The sequence below is a fragment of the Callithrix jacchus genome, chromosome 1 (assembly GCF_049354715.1).
Source record: "Callithrix jacchus isolate 240 chromosome 1, calJac240_pri, whole genome shotgun sequence".
NCBI classification, from domain to species: domain Eukaryota; kingdom Metazoa; phylum Chordata; class Mammalia; order Primates; family Cebidae; genus Callithrix; species Callithrix jacchus.
Genome location: NC_133502.1, coordinates 179,791,073 through 179,807,673, shown reverse-complemented (window position 1 = coordinate 179,807,673; position 16,601 = coordinate 179,791,073). Strand labels below are relative to the sequence as shown.

Sequence of the window (16,601 nt, the reverse complement as noted above, 5' to 3'; positions counted from 1 at the left end):
ATTTTGGGTGACTGCTAACCTTCATGGTTAACTTGATTCTCAAAAATTAAAAACAGGCCAGGTTGCTGGGCATGGTGGCTCAGGCCTATAATCTCAGCACTTTGGGAACCTGAGGTGGGTGGATCACGTGAGGTCAGGCGTTCGAGATTAGCCTGGCCAACATGGTGAAACCCCATCTTGACTAAAAATACAAAAATCAGCTGGGTGTGGTGACATATGCCTGTAATCCCAGGTACTTGGGAGGCTGAGGCATGAGAACCACCTGGACACAGGAGGCAGAGGTTGCAGTGGGCTGAGATTGCACTATAGCCTAGGCAACAGAGCAAGACTCTGTCTCAAAACAAAAAAACAGGCGGGACATGGTGGCTATAATCCCAGCACTTTGGGTAGCCAGGATGGGTGGATCACTGAGGCCAGGAGTTCGAGACCAGTCTAGCCAACACGGTGAAAGGCCATCTCTACTAAAAATAAAAAAATTAACTGGATGTGGTGGCCCACACCTGTAATCCCCAGCTACTCCAGAGGCTGAGGCGCAAGAATCACTTGAATGTGGGAGGTGGAGGTTGCAGTGAGCCGAGATGGCGCCACCGCACTCTAGCCTGGGCAACATAGTGAGACCCTGTCTCCAAAAAAATAAAATAAAATAAAGTGGGTGGCAGTGGGGGAGGGCAGAAGAAGAAAACTAAATAAATAAAATTTTAAAAAGAAAAGAAAAAAACTAGTTGGGCATAGTGGTGGTGCATGCCTGTAATCCCAGCTACTTGGGAGTCTAAGGCAGGAAGAACTGCATGAACCCAGGAGGCAGAGGCTGCAGTGAGCCAAGATCATGCCACTGCACTCCAGCATGGGCAACAGAAGACCCTGTCTCAAAAAAAAAAAAAAAAAAAAAGTATTAAAAAAATTACATAATTACATGAAGTATATCGTTTTCTTAGCCACAGTTAAGGAGGTTTACGGGAAGTGTGGTAAATTATAAGCAGAAAATTAACAATTTCATAAAGAGCCATCATCCAAATCTATACACAGAAAAGATAGCTATTGTTACATGAGTTTGTTTTTAAATCTTTTAAATAGATTTACATAGATCTCCTACCTGAAGCTGAGCTTCGCTCTTGGGATCCAGTGGTCTTTTATAAAGCAAATGGAGATATCCAGAGTCACGATTTCTTTCATTTTGTTCTCTGGCTTCCTCAACACCAGCAAAGCCCTCAAGTAAAGTTGTTTTCAGGCTACTTATATCTCCATGAAGCGACTAGAAAAAGTACAATAGTGTGTTGATACAAAAAGTTGTAAGTTCAAAACTCTCTGTTTAGATCAAGGAAGGTGGTGTTTCTCAAACACTGAACACAATGAACCTCTGAATATATTTAAGTCATGTAAAAAAAGAATTTAACTGCTTAGAAAGACACTTTTTTTAAACATTTATTTTTCATCCCCATTAAAAAAAACTACATGCTAAATACTGAAAATGTGGAAAACACAAAACCATGGACAGTAGCTACAATACTATTATGTGAAGATAATTACTGCTAATACTCTAAAGAACTTTCCTCTTTCCAAACATGCTATTTAACACTGGAACTCTGGAACCAGACTGTCTGAAACAGAATGCTGGCACTACCACTTGCAAAGTGGGTGACTTTTGACAAATTTACCTAAGCCTCAGTTTTCTGACTTGCAAAACAGAGAGGTTAACAGTATATATGACACAGGAAAGTTGTGAGGATTCAGTGAGATAATGCAAGTGATGTGTTTGTCACAGTGCCTGGCATACAGTAAGAAATAACAACAGTAACAATAATTAACACTATTAACACCAAACATTTAATATTTTCATACTGTGTATGTTCTAAAATACCCTGCTTTTTAAAAATCTAACACTATGAAAGATAGATAGTAAAATTTCAAATACACCAAATTAACAACTATAATAAACTTTATGGAGTACATAGTATGTGGTATGTTTCAAAGAGGTAGAAACTTACTCCATCTTATAGATGAGAAAACTGAGAAACAGAGTTAACTAGATTAACTTGTCCAAAGTCACATAATTTATTAAGTGCTGAAGGTAGGATCTGAACTCAGGGATTCTAGGAAAACTACTCAGCCATGCGAAAAAAACAACACTGGTTGTGGACTGGGAGTCCTTGAAGAAACAAAGTATATACACCCATGGAGTTGTAGGAGAAAACATTTTTTAAATGCAATTCAACTCAGGAAAAGTATCCATAAACACAAACCTCTGTGGTCTCTTTAATCTCCAAAAGAAAGGTGTACAAGTCATCTGATTCTGTTCGCAGCATCTTCATCTCCTCAGAAGTGCCCACTTGGAAACAGGCTTTGGAAGTTCGGGCTTTTAACTCTTCCAACTCCTTCTGAAAGTGTGCAATCTGTAGAAGCCACAAATGAGGAACTACTCAGTCTGAATGACAAACAGTAATGTCATTGCTACTGTGCTTATTAACTGCTCAAACTGCTGGGATAGGCCAGGCTTCAACATTAGAATGAACTAGACATTTAGGAGTTGGCACTCTGACTCATCCAAGTCTGTCAGCTACTTCCAGAAAAAAGCCCTCAAGAAACAAATTTACCTCCTCCCCAATTCCAGCCATCACAGGATCTGCATCTTTCCACTGATGTCCCTGCTTTTCTGCAACAGCAGGCTGAAGTGACTTTGGCTGAAATGGAAGGCAAAAGGTTTAAAAATTGATCCCATACTACAAGCCATGGCTTCTATAAGCAATCACATCAGTGCCTATCACAGGGAGTGGCGCTCCTGTAACACAGTCATTGTTTCTTTACTCATTCCTCCAAACCCTTATTTATAGGGTCTCTACTTTGTGTAAGGCATATTCTAGAAAATGCAAGTAGAGGTGAACAAGCAGATGAGGGCCCAAATCTCATTGAACTTACCTCCTACTGGGACATGCTGAATAATACAATGTAAACATATCTGATAATTTCAGTTGGAGAACAAACAGGAAAACACAGAGAATAAAAGAGGGCACTACTTCAGAAGAGATGGCCAAGAAAGCCCTCACTGTGGGCTGCCATCTGAACTGAGGCTGCAAGCAGAAAGAAGCTATGGGATCTGCAGGAGGCACCTGCCAGGCAGCAAGAAAGTCAAGCACAGAGATATCTCGAGGCAGGAGAAACCTTGGTACACCTTGGCAAAGAAAAAAGTAAACATGGGCTCTGTGAAGTCAGGGGAGGCACTGGAGAGGGCAGGGGTAGAGTCAGGAAGGCAGGCAGGGGTAGGTGAGTCAGGTCACACCGAGGAGTTCAGATTCTATTCTAAAGGTGTTAGAAAGCTACTACTGGTGTTTTAGGAGAGTTTAAATCTCCTTTATGATTTCAAAGATCCCGCTTACTGCTATCTAGAGCAGGCATAGCAGTGAGATTAGTCGAGAGGTTAAAAAGGTGAGAGGTGGCAATAGCTTGACACAGGATGCTAGCAAGGGGACAGGGCTGTGGGCTTATGACATGTGACACAGCAGAGGGTGGAGGTGACAAGACTCCTGCCAGCCTGGACTGGGGACACATACTGTGAAAAGAGGGATCTAGGATGCTTCTGGGCGTGGAGCTTGTGCAAACATCTGGTTTGTTAGTGCTATTTACTCACTGGAAAAGGACTAGCCTCTGGGGAGACAGAAATCAAGAGTTCTGCTTTAAAGATGCTATAATTTGAGATGCCTTTAGACTATTTGCTACTTACAACGATTAACATTAGAGAGGTCTTAGACCACATCAGCATTCATTAATAGCAAACATTTATTTGGCAAACACTGTGTGTCATGCATCATGCCACAGTGTGAACTGTGACCTGGGCACTTACTATGTATCCAGTACAGGTATGTGTCAGGGTAGGAGAAGGGTTGGTTAGGGGAACACGGAAGAAAAAGACATAACTCTTGTTCCCAGGGCACTCAAGTAAGCATGTGGGGAACACAATTCTCTTTATATTACACCATAAAAATAAACTGAGATGACGGACTACAAATCTAAATATGAAAGATAAAATAAAGCTTTAAGGAAAAACATCTTTTTGACCTTGAAATAGAAAATGATTTCTAAAACAAAACATGAAAAGCATTCAGCATAAAAGAAAAAAACTGATCTACTCAACTACATTAGAATGAAGAACAAGTATTCATCGAAGAAACCAAAAAGACAACGAACAGGCAATTCACAGTGAGAATGTATTTGCACTGTATGTGCGTGTATGTGTGTGTGTATTCAAGGAACTAACTTAAAAATCAGAAGGAAAAAGACAATCCAATAGAAGAATAGAATAAAGACATGAACAGATACAACATAAAATATGCAAATGGCCAATAATACTATGGTAAAAAGCTCAATTTTGCTAATCATTAGAGAAATACAAATTAAAACCACAAAACAATACAACAACAAAAGATGAAAAATACCAAGAGAGGCAAAGATGTGGAGCAGCCAGAAGTCTCATACGCTCTTGGTGGGAATCTACTAACGAGGAATACATGCAGAGTCTATGACCCAGCAATCTCACTCATAGGGATACACCCAAGAGAAACCTGTACATGTGTTCATTGAAGACATCAATCGGAATGGTCACAGCAGTACTACATACAATGGCTTAAACCTGGAAATTACTCAAATGCCTGTCAGAGTAGAACAAATACTTGTAATATAATCACACAGTAAATTCCATACAATGACATGGATAAATCTCATAATGTTGAACAAAGCAGCCAGATACAAGAATGCATCAGCCAGATACAAGAATGCATTCTGTACAATTCCACTTGATAGAAGGTACAGGCAAGCTAACCTCATCTATGCTGTTGGAAATCAAAAAAGCAGCTACTCTTTGTCAAGAGTAGTAACGAAAAGAGTACAGGCGAAAAAGAACTCAGGTTCTGACCTCTGCCAACCGAGTTCAAGTGATTCTCCTCCTCAATCTCCTGAGGGGCTGGGACTACAGGTGTATGCCACCATACCTGGCAATTTTTTGCATTTTTAGTAGAGATGGGGTTTCACCATGTTGACCAGGCTGGTCTGAAACTCCTGGCCTCAGGTGATCCACCTGCCTCGGCCTCCCAAAGTGCTGGGATTACAGGCGTGAGCCACTGCACCCAGTCAGGTTCTCAAAAATTTCTGTTTCTTGATCTGGATGCTAGTTACCGAGGTATGTTCAGATGGTGACAATTCACTGAGCTGTACACATACCATGTGTATTTTTTTCTATGTGTATTACACATCAATAAAAAATTAAAATAGATAAATGGCTTTTATGAGTATACAAGTATTCAAATCTCACACTTTGGTATTTACTACTACATAGTCCCAGTTACTACCTCCAAGGTCTGAATTCTAAAACATAAAAACTCATTAAATTTATATGTATGCTTGGGGCAGTAAATTAATAAACACAAATAAGGCCAGGCGCGGTGGCTCACGCCTGTAATCCCAGCACTTTGGGAGGCTGAGGCGAGTGGATCACGGGGTCAGGAGTTGAAGACAAACCAGCCTGGCCAAGATGGTGAAACCCCATCTCTACTAAAATACAAAAATTAATCAGGTGTGGTGGCAGGCACCTGTAATCCCAGCTACTTGGGAGGCTAAGGCAGAAAATCACTTGAACCCGGGAGGCAGAGTTTGCAGTGAGCTGAGATTGCGTCACTGCATTCCAGCCTAGGTGAAGAAGCGAGACTCCTTCTCAAAAAATAATAAATAAATAAATAAATACAAACCTTGCAAGCTGAATTTAAACATACCTGGGGAGAGCCTGACTTTGCCACTGGAGGGGCCATCCTGGGCGATTTCTGTACCATTGAGGACACTGGGCTTGGAATGCCCTGAGCAGATCGTCCTGCTTGAAAAAGAAGTCAGTTAAAACAGACAGCATTTATTACTTTTTTCCCATAACAAATGTCCCTTCTCTAAATCAAAGGAATTAAGTTACACATTGCCCCTGGCCCCACTTTTATGATTTATTTTAAAAAGTGATGTCCACCAGCTGTGCTAGTCTCTGTTCTAAGATAATGAAAAAAAACAAAATATGAACATTTTAGGAGCCAGGTATGGTGGCTCACACCTGTAATCCTAGCCCTTTGGGAGGCTGAGACAGGAGGATTGCTTGAGCCTAGGAGTTTGAGACCAGCCTCAGCAATATGGCAAGACCTTGTCTCTATAAAAAAATTTAAAAATTAGCCAGCGGTGGTGGTACATGCCTGTAGTCCCAGCTACTCAGGAGGCTGAGGTGGGAGGACTGCTTGAGCCCAGGAGGTAGAGGCTGTGGTGAGTCTGGAGCATTCCACTGCACTACAGCCTGGGTGACAGACAATCTGTCTCAAAACAAAACAAAACAAAAGCCAAAACACTTCCTGCTTATAGTATGACTAACTGAAAATACGAATACAGTTGCTGCAGGCACTCTCTCTTCTGTGAGTCTTTTTTTTTTTGAGATGGAGTCCTGCTCTGTAGCCCACACTGGAATGCAGGGGTGCGATCTTGGCTCACTGGAATCTCCACCTCCTGGGTTCAAGCAATTCTCCTGCCTCAGCCTCCTGAGTAGCTGGGATTACAGGCACCCACCACCACACCTGGCTGATTTTTGTATTTTGAGTAGAGATGGGGTTTCACCATGTTGGCCAGGCTGATCTTGAACTCCAACCTCTGGGAAACCACCCGCCTCAGCCTCCCAAAGTGCTGGGATTACAGGCATGTGCTGTTGTACCTGGCCAAATAATTCTTGTGCCTGTGCTTCTTAAACAACTGTTCTGTAACTGTGCTTCACAAAGTGCAGGCTCCACATGAAGATAAATGCTCAACAGTAAGACATTTTCTTTGAATCATTAAGTACACTTAGCTCCATAAGAAGTGTCAGAGAGAAGTGTGGCAGCATTAAAGCCATAGCAAGTCTCCCAATTCAGAGTACGAAAAGCACAGCACATTTATCACTTATGTAAGATACAGGAAGCAAGAAAAAAAAACCCTGTCCAACTGTTAGTTAGGACTCTTAACACTTAAAACCATTAATCTGAGAAGGCAGGGCTAAGGTCTGAAGTTGTTTGCTTAAAATCAGACCTGATGTTGAAGGCAAGACTGAGGACTTCAATGACACGGAACTGGATGATGCTGAGAGAGGCGTGGGGTGGTTGAGTGGTCCAGAAGCAGTTGGCTTGGAGGCAGAAGAGAATGGCGGCATCGAGGGTGTGCTCTGGGAGCTACTAACAGGAGCAGAGGAAGGTGTGGCAGTAAACCTGAAAAACGGCAGCCAGAAGGCCTCAGAAGAGCTTGCTAGAAGATTCTTCCAAACTAGCATGAGCAATGTCATCAGAAGATAACTTATTTTCTTTTATGTTAACTTACAAAGATTATAAACTTTTGTGCCTTCAGAAAACATAAATGTTTAGCTATTTCTTACAAAAGGTGAAAGCTGCAAGGAAGCATTTATCTTATCGTCTGCTTATTTAGGATGTGTTATTTAGGGGAAATATCAAATACTTAAAGACAAAACTAAGTTTATCACAATATAAAATACCAAGTTTATCAGGATATGAAATATTATTGTGTCCAGCTGAGTTTTAAACAGGAGGTGGGACCCAATTACGCTTAGGGGAGTCAGTACTTTTTCTTTTCTTTCTTTTTTTTTTTTTGAGACGGAGTTTTGCTCTTGTTACCCAGGATGGAGTGCAATGGCGCGATCTCGGCTCACCGCAACCTCGGCCTCCTGGGTTCAGGCAATTCTCCTGCCTCAGCCTCCTGGAGTTAGTACTTTTTCTTACCAAGGAAATTACTAAGAACTCGTTTTGAGAGTGACCACCTTTTCTGGAAGTGAAAAAGGAAGAGAAACGCAAGTCACTGTCTTTGGGATACTCATGGCCTAAAGGGAATGTAAAGCCAGTTCCACCTAAAGAGCAAAAGTCTGTAGACAATCTAAACATCCAGCATTAGATGACTGGTCAGATAAACTGTGGTGCAGCCAACAAAACAGAACACTATGCAACCCTTAGCATGAAGCGGCTGCCTGCCGGATAAATATTAACAGTAGCTGACAGTGGCAGCACCACCACAGCAACAACAGAGAGTACAGGCAAGCAGGGAAAGGCTGGTAGTATCTATAACCAGTGGTTATCTTGGGAGGGGTTACAAAATATAAGGGATTGCTTCCTTTGAAAAGCTTACATTCTAGTGGGGAGAAAAGAACAAGCAGATAAAGAAGTAAATAAATAAGAAATGAGTGAGCTGTAGGACTTAGATCTGGAGGAAATTGGATACCAACCTAATAATTAGCAGTGAGCAGCCATGGGGCTTCACAGGGACTGTCAAGCAGAAGAATCACCTAACAATTTACGATGTCGCAAGATCACTTTGTGGCTATGTAGACATTTGAGAATTAAGGGTGGACACGGGTTGGGGGGGAAGTCTACAAGGGATTAATTTCCTTCTAGGATATATATTCTTGATTGTTTCTTTTTTTAAAATAAGGAATATTTCCTACCTTTGTAATGTAAAAAAAACCACAAATATTTGAATATAAATCCCTAATAGTCAAAAAAACAAAATGCTAGCTAAGAGACCCTTCTGGACTCTATCCACTGATGAAATGCCAGCTTTTTATGTTGGCTGAATTTCTACCACTTGAAAGTATTACTCTGGGTAAAAAATTCTACTCAGTAACTCCTCTCACAGTGACTCTACGTCTAGCAAATAACATGCAATATTTCTACCCATCCCACAGAAGAATCAAACTTTAGAAATGACTTACTTTTCACTAAGGTTGACTTTGACTGCTGAGGGTGAGAAGGAGGGCTTCACTGCTACATTTGGAGCAGACACACTTGGCATTGGTGTGCTTTCCAGGGTAGGCTTAAAACCAGATGATCCAAAGGAGAATGAAGCAGCTGATGGAGCCATGGGAGACGCTGCAGGGGTGAGGGCTAGGGAGGCTTTAGAAGGGGGAACAAAAGAAAAAGTTGATGGGCCAGGGCCCAGGGCTGCTTTAGAGCTGTCTGAGCCACTGGAATATGAAGGGGGCTCCCCAGTGACTGTAGCAGCTGACTTCAAAGATGAAGAACCAAAGGAGAACACAGTGGGAGCCCCACCAGCAGGAAGCAAAGAAAAAGTGGCAAGGGGAGCAGCAGGTGATGATGGTGGCAGAGAGGCAGGGGCTGTAGCTGCAGAAGCATCCAGTTTCTGTGGGGCTTGAGGGGAGGTCGGGGTAGTGGGCGTACTTCCTGCAGTGACAAAAAAAAAAAAAAGGAAAAGGTTAACACTGTAAGAGTGGAGGTTCACATAAGGGAAAGCAAGTGAAAAAGAATGTGTGGTAGAATGAAGCCAGAATGATACTAGTTTAAGAAGCAAAAAGAATAGATGGGAACACAGTTAATATTGAAGTTTTCATGTAGCATGAGATAAATGAAACTGAAGGAAAACTAAGGAAAGACATTAGAATAATTGGACTTCATGGACTTCTCAGTGCTACTATGGCACACAAAACAGTCAGTCACTGCCACATTTCATTAACAACCAGGAAAAAGTTTCAATTCAGACCTCCAACTTATTTCATTAAAAGTAATTCCAGATAAATACACACAGAAAGGCACATATATATATCTCAAAAAAAAAGGAGGTATATGGATAGGTGTTAGGTCTCAGAGTCTAACACCTTGATAAATTTAGAAGTGACCAAAAAGGAAAAAAAAAAAAATCACGAGAACGTTAAGATTTGTGTAAAAAAATAATTACTCAGGTATAATAACTAAATTGTAATGAACTAAAAAGACCCATAGCGGGCCAGGCGTGGTTGCTCAAGCCTGTAATCCCAGCACTTTGGGAGGCCGAGGCGGGTGGATCACGAGGTCAACAGATCGAGACCATCCTGGTCAACATGGTGAAACCCTGTCTCTACTAAAAATACAAAAAATTAGCTGGGCATGGTGACGCGTGCCTGTAGTCCAAGCTACTCAGGAGGCTGAGGCAGGAGAATTGCCTGAACCCAGGAGGCAAAGGTTGTGGTGAGCCGAGATCGTGCCATTGCACTCTAGCCTGGGTAACAAGAGTGAAACTCCATCTCAAAAAAAAAAAAAAAAAAAAGACCCATAGCAAATGACAAATAAGACGTTTTCTATTTTTTAAAAAGCTCATACAAATAGAGATTTTAAAATTTCAGGACTGATAAACAGCGAACCTAATTCACATAATGATAATACATTTGCCGGCTGGGCATGGTGGCTCACGCCTGTAGTCTCGGCACATTGGGAGGCTGAGGCAGATGGATTACCAGGTCAGGAGATCGAGACCAGCCTGACCAATATGGTGAAACCCCGTCTCTACTAAAAATACAAAAGTTGGCCAGGCATGTTGGTGTACACCTGTAATTCCAGCTACTCAGGAGGCTGAGGCAGGAGAATTGCTTGAATCCGGGAGGCAGAGGTTGCAGTGAGCAGAGATCACACCACTGCACTCCAGCCTGGGCGACAGAGGAAGACTCTGTCTCAAAAAAAAAAAAGGAAAGAAAAAATGAAAAAAGAAAAAGTAAATACATTCAATCTCTAATCAAAGAAATATAAACAAGGTACATTTTTAATGGTCCTCTAAATTATAAGAATTTAAACATGTATAACCCCTTATGTTTGAATGGATAAAACAAACCTGAAACTTTTTATCACTAGTAGGTAACTAGTATTTTTCTTTTTTTTTTTTTTTTCTGAGATGGAGTTTTGCTCTTGTTGTCTAGGATGGAATGCAATGGCACGATCTTGGCTCATTGGAACCCCTGCCTCCCGGGTTCAAGTGATTCTCCTACCTCAGGCTCCCAAGTAGCTGGGATTACAGGCGCCTGCCACCACGCCCAGCCAATTTTTTGTATTTTTAGTAAAGATGGGGTTTCACCATGTTGGTCAGGCTGGTCTTGAACTCCCGACCTCAGGTGATCCACCTGCCCTGGCTTCCCAAAGTGCTGAGATTACAGATGTGAGCCACCATGCTGGCCCTGTAACTAGTATTTTTTTTTTAAGAAAACATTTTGGCATTGTATCAAAAACCATAAAAAACAGACCCAGTAACTCCTCTTCTAAAAACAAAGCTTACGAAAATAAACCAAAAAATGAAAAAGATATTTAATGGAATCCAAATGGTTAAAAAAAAAAATTCAGTGAAAGACTAGGCGCAGTGGCTCATGCCTCTAATCCTAGAGCTTTGGGAGGCCAAAGCAGGAGGACCCTTTGAGTCCAGGAGTTTGAGACCAGCCTGGGGAACAAAGTGAGACCCTGTTGCTACAAAAAATACACAAAATCAGCCAGGTATCATGGCCGGTGCCTAGAGTCCCAGCTACTTGGGAGGCTGAGGTGGGAGGATCACTTAGATTTAGGAGGCAGAGGCTGCAGTGAGCCAAGATCCTGGCAATATACTCCAGCCTGGGCAACAGAGTGAGACCCCTATCTCAAAAATGAGTAAATTTTTCTATTTTCCAAACTTTCCACAAGGTAAAAATATTAATCTTTAAATTAAATAATCAACTAAATAAGAAAGGAATACTTTGTGTCAATATTTTCTGTTTACATTAATAGGTCTTGGTTGTTCCAAATTAGCTAAGATGGCAGTTTATCTTCATGGAAGACACCATATCTAAAGCAATGTAATACTTAGGATGCAAGTATGAAAATACCACTTTCTGAAAACCAAAATCCAAATAAACTGTCAGTTTGATTAAAGTGTAATGCAAGCAAACCTATTGTTAATACTTCTTTATACAATAGATATGGAACCAGCAACAACTACTTCTGTAAAGACACATATAGATGTTAAACTTTCATGCCTATAAGGTAAACTGACATGAAAAATATATACAAGACCCTAAAGAAATCATAAGCATTTTTTCCACTGAAAACAGAACTGATTATTGGAAAACCATCATGCTACTACTACTTCTGATCAATACAGCATCCTTGGATCTGCAGTGTAGAGATGGATGGAACCATTCATGTCTTCTGAACTCATGAAGTAGGCTTTAGCTAGATGTAAAGGCTTTAGTAGACTTAGCTGACGGGACAGACTTTCTCCCCTCAGGGCTCTCTTCTACTCACCTGAACACAACTATTACCTCTGGACCAACTATGAAGGAAGAGGAGAGTTTCTCTAGGAAAGGCTAACAATAAAACTGGCTTCTGGTTGTGCTCCAGTGTTGAATGGGCTAGTAGCAAAGACTCAGAAACAGACTTCGTCCCACAGGCTCCCAATCTCATAGGCTGCTCTGCTTATAGACAGAACAGACACCTGGGTATAGGTAGGTCATGCTTATAGACAGAACAGACACCTGGGTATAGGTAGGTCATGGCTGAATGAGGAGGTAAGAAAAAACCAACACAAAGAGTATACACACTATGAATAATGGACTACCCTGATACAACACTCTGCAAGCCATCTGGTATATTACTTGGGGTACTGCTGCCAGTTGCTAGGGCCCAAGTACCTGAGTGGCTCTATTTGTGAAAAACAACTCACTTTGCACAGGGAAGCAGTGCTTCCTGTGCACCCCTAAGTATTGTTAACCTTATCCAAACCAACTGGTCATACATTTTTGCTTAGGTAAGAAACTGGTCATAATAGAAAAATAAATTTATTAGTTATATACTCATAAGTTTAAAAAGAGAAATATTAGTCAAATTCCAATATATGAAACAATGCCCTTTTTAAAAGTTTTATATCTTCTGGTCATGCGCAGTGTATCATGCCTATAATCCCAGCACTTTGGGAAGCCTAGGCAGGAGGATCATTTGAGCCCAGGTATTTGTGACCAGCCTGTGCAACACAGTAAAACCCCATCTCTACAAAACATTTCAAAAGCAGCATGCCTGTAGTCCCAGCTGCTTGGGAGGCTTAGGTGGTATTGCCTGAGCCTGGGAGATTAAGGCTACAGACAGCTGTGGTCATGCCACTGCACCTCGACCTAGGCAACAGAGTAAGACCCTGTCTAAAAAAAAAAAAAAAAGTTTCTTTGCACAAGTGATACAAATGTCACTGAAAAAATTTTTAAAATACAGACTAGTATTTATATGTGTGCATTCATTTTCATGGAGGATAGGTACCAAAACGTTGACTGTGACCACTGCTTGATGACTGATGGGCTTTAAGTGATTACGGTTTTGTATGTTTTCATTTTCCTCCAACAAACATCTATTACTTAAGCAATGTTTTCAAAAAGGAGGAAAAAAACTCAAGAAAATAAAATATAAACAACAAAAATCCCCGTGTTCCCACCACACAGAAATAAACACCATTTAGATTTTAAATCCATCTCTAAGTTTTTTACCATGTATATTTTTTTCTCATATAAAAAAGGATCACACAGAATATGGTGTTTTTTGTGATGTACTCCACTCACTCCTTCCCTGTCAATAAATCTAACATATATAGTTGTTACATGGCATTTCACTGTAAGACTATACAGTCATTTCTGTAACCAATCCCAGGATTAAGCACAATGTCTTCTGGATGCACACTACACAACACAGGGTCTTAGAATACTGTTGGTAAACAACTGGATGCAAACCATCTAGCTGACCTTCCTTTATCTGCAGTAATGGCTGCAGAATAAAGGTTGAAATCTGTGCATAGATGTTCAAAAAAAAGATGAGTGCATGCCTTCCTAAGACAGACCAGCCTGGTAAAGATAACCACTATGTGTCTTTACACCATGTTCATTCTTGGAAATACTCTTGCACAAACCCATGGTACTCCCTTGCTGATAAAACAGGCAGAGGCACATACCTGGTGACTTAGGTTGTCGCTCTCCTTCTAGTGAGAGTCGCTCTGGTGTTTTGATGAGAGACTTAACCCCAGGATTTTGATTAATCATATAAAATGGACAGAGTACACCATCTGTTGAAAGTAACATGAGAACTGGAGCAGGAGGAAGAGTCTTTTCATCACCTGTTAAAAAAGAAAACAAAAGCAGTAAAAGAACTAAGTCAATTTAAGAGCCTGAGCCCAAAAGGCAAATACTGCCCTCAATCAGAAGAGGGCTTAAGGAACTCATCTGAACTGCAGCTCAAGTGAGTCTGTTCTGATTTAAATCTGAACAGCCTTTCATGCACCAGCTATTTAAAGAGAGCTCCTGCTGCTATCAGATTGCCACCATTCTGCTGGGCCCTGCCTAGAAGCTCCATTGGTTCTGCAGTAGCTCCAACTTTCCCAAAAGCCCCTCGGTTTTTATGAGCATCTCAGTGTCCAGCATGTAGGCTCGGCATTCCCCTCATCAAGACAAGAGTATCTAGGAAGTACTTGGGTTAGTAGAAAAATGACATACTAAACTCTTTGGAATGGAAACCTGGACACAGAAAGATGAGTCAAACTACTTTATTCTCATTCACAGCTGAATAAAAAGTATATATCTTGTCAATTAAGACTTCAAGAGAATCAGAGGAAATGAGCTAACCAGAACAAATACTCCTGCCTAACCAGGGAAAGAACAAGCAACTTAATAGTACCTGACAGAGACACCTCTCTAAACTTAAGTACCAGACAGCAAAGACTGTTTCTTTTGTTGCACTTTTACATTTCAATGACTACATTGCCAAGCTACTGCAGGGAAGATCTCCTCAAAATACATATCCAGGACTTATTTGAAAACCATGGGCCTGAGGTCTCTCTTTTCTAATCCTTGCCTTCAAACTAAGTACTGGTGTGCAGTGCCAGATTCAGGTATTGCTTCTTTGGGAGGTTGCCAGGGAAATGAACTGGACAAAGAAACCAAGCCATAAAATCGTGATGTTCAATATTTCAGCCAGATCCTAAAGTACACCCAGACACGCGCAAACATGCACTCACACATACACACAGTGTCTGGCCTTGCTCTCATCAATGAATATCCATTCAAATCAGTTCAATGTTCTCACAATGCAGCCTATATCACTCTTCAGGTAGAAATGTGCTGCCAGAAGCTATAAGTGCCCAGCAGAGTAGACTGTGTCATTAACATATACATTAATATTAACATGTGTTTCAATATTAACCCTAACTGGAAAGAAGACTATTTCTGCACTAAGTGCCAGGCTGCACTTACTGATTGTGACTTCCACTTGGTTCGTATAGTCTATGGCAACACCCATGGGCAAGGAGTCATCACTCTTATCTGTCACAGGCAATTCGGCTCGACTAGAATCCTCCAGCAGCCAAGATTCCCAATTAATCTAAAAAAAAAAAAAAGGAAGAAAATGCCACATGGGTTAGAGCATTGCATTGGTTCCTCCCAGCACTGTTCAAATGGGGAGAACAGAGATGTCTCGCTTGGTTTAGATTTATGTGTTGAGTAGGAGGCTCTGAAATCTGGGAAGATGGTCTAAAAGCCAGAAGTACCCCAGCAAATGAGAAGTTAATTTTCCAAATCAACCCCCCTCTATTGGTTCCTGGTGTACCAAGCCTCTGCCTTGTGAATAATCACTATCACAAACACTTTCTGAGGTACCTTCCATGACAACTAGGTAGACTGCTGACCATGAGGGGCAAATCCAACAGCTGCGCTAAGCCAGTCAATATCTGCTCCTAGACATTTTGGATTGGGATCAGGAATTCCAGCTGATCTCTGGAGTTTTTCACAGAGAAGCATGTAAGGCTGGCCTGTGCTCAGATGTCCTGTGCTCACTCGTCTATAGAGACAGCTTAGTTCTTCTCTTCTCAGTTCTTGGTACCAGTTCCTCAGACTGGTCAGCTTTCCTGTCCCTAACTTCCTTTTGAAACTACTAAGTCTTTCTAATAAACTCCCTTTTTGCATAAGTTTGCTTGGATAGGCCCTGTTCCTTCCAACAAATGACTCTTGGTTTTTAAAAATCATTAATATTTTGCCTTTCAGTGTTGACTAGACTGGACAGCATGAATCACAGGGGAATAGTGCTTAATGAGTAACAAAAAAGAAAAACAGGCCAGATGCAGTGGCTCATGCTTATGATCCTAGCACTTTGGGAGGCTGAGGCCGGGGGGGTCACCTGAGGTCAGGAGTTCAAAACCAGCCTGGCCAACACAGGGAAACCCTGTCTCTACTAAAAATACAAAATTAGTCAGGCGTGGTGGTGCACACCTGTGGTGCCAACTACTTGGGAAGCTGAGGCAGGAAAATCACTTGAACCCAAGGAAGTGGAGTTTGCAGTGAGCCGAGATCATCCCACTGCACTCCAGCAAAGAAAGAAGGAAGGAAGGAAAGGAAGGAAGAAAGAAAATAGAGAGGGAAGGAGGGATGGAAGGGAGGAAGGAGAGAGAGAGGGAAGGAAGAAAGGAAAAAAGAAAAAAGTTGTTCAGGAAAGGGAATGAAATCACACTATGTGACTTAGCTATGGAGCAGGTAACAGACACATTCATACTAAACAAAACAATCTCAGCTTTTAAAAACAATCTATAGGCTGGGCGCGGTGGCTCACACCTATAATTCCAGCACTTTGGGAGGCCGAGGAGGGTGGATCACGAGGTCAGACATTCAAGACCAGCCTGGCCAACATGGTGAAACCCCGTCTCTACTAAAAACACAAAAAAATTATCTGGGAGTGGTGGTTTACGCCTGTAATTCCAGCTACTCAGGAGGCTGAGGGGAGAGGATTGAACCTGGGAGGTGGAGATTGCAGTGA

The 16,601-nt window shown here is 41.5% G+C and overlaps 1 protein-coding gene across 15 annotated transcripts in view; it reads right to left on the bottom strand.

The window, feature by feature from the left end:
* NUP214 (nucleoporin 214) overlaps positions 1-16,601 on the bottom strand; it is a 104,738-nt gene that overhangs the window by 74,831 nt on the left and 13,306 nt on the right. For 4 of the 15 annotated variants that reach the window (XM_009004323.5, XM_078329738.1, XM_078329763.1 and 1 more), the window contains exons 10-17: positions 15,050-15,176; positions 13,756-13,917; positions 8,753-9,221; positions 7,069-7,244; positions 5,757-5,851; positions 2,592-2,678; positions 2,241-2,390; positions 1,094-1,252 (exon numbers count right to left, since the gene is read on the bottom strand). In XM_009004323.5, coding sequence (XP_009002571.1) covers positions 1,094-1,252; positions 2,241-2,390; positions 2,592-2,678; positions 5,757-5,851; positions 7,069-7,244; positions 8,753-9,221; positions 13,756-13,917; positions 15,050-15,176 — 1,425 coding nt within the window. Of the gene's footprint in view, positions 1-1,093; positions 1,253-2,240; positions 2,391-2,591; positions 2,679-5,756; positions 5,855-7,068; positions 7,245-8,752; positions 9,222-13,755; positions 13,918-15,049; positions 15,177-16,601 lie in introns of all 15 variants that reach the window. The other 11 variants (XM_078329751.1, XM_078329753.1, XM_078329783.1 and 8 more) reach the window with 5 other exon arrangements.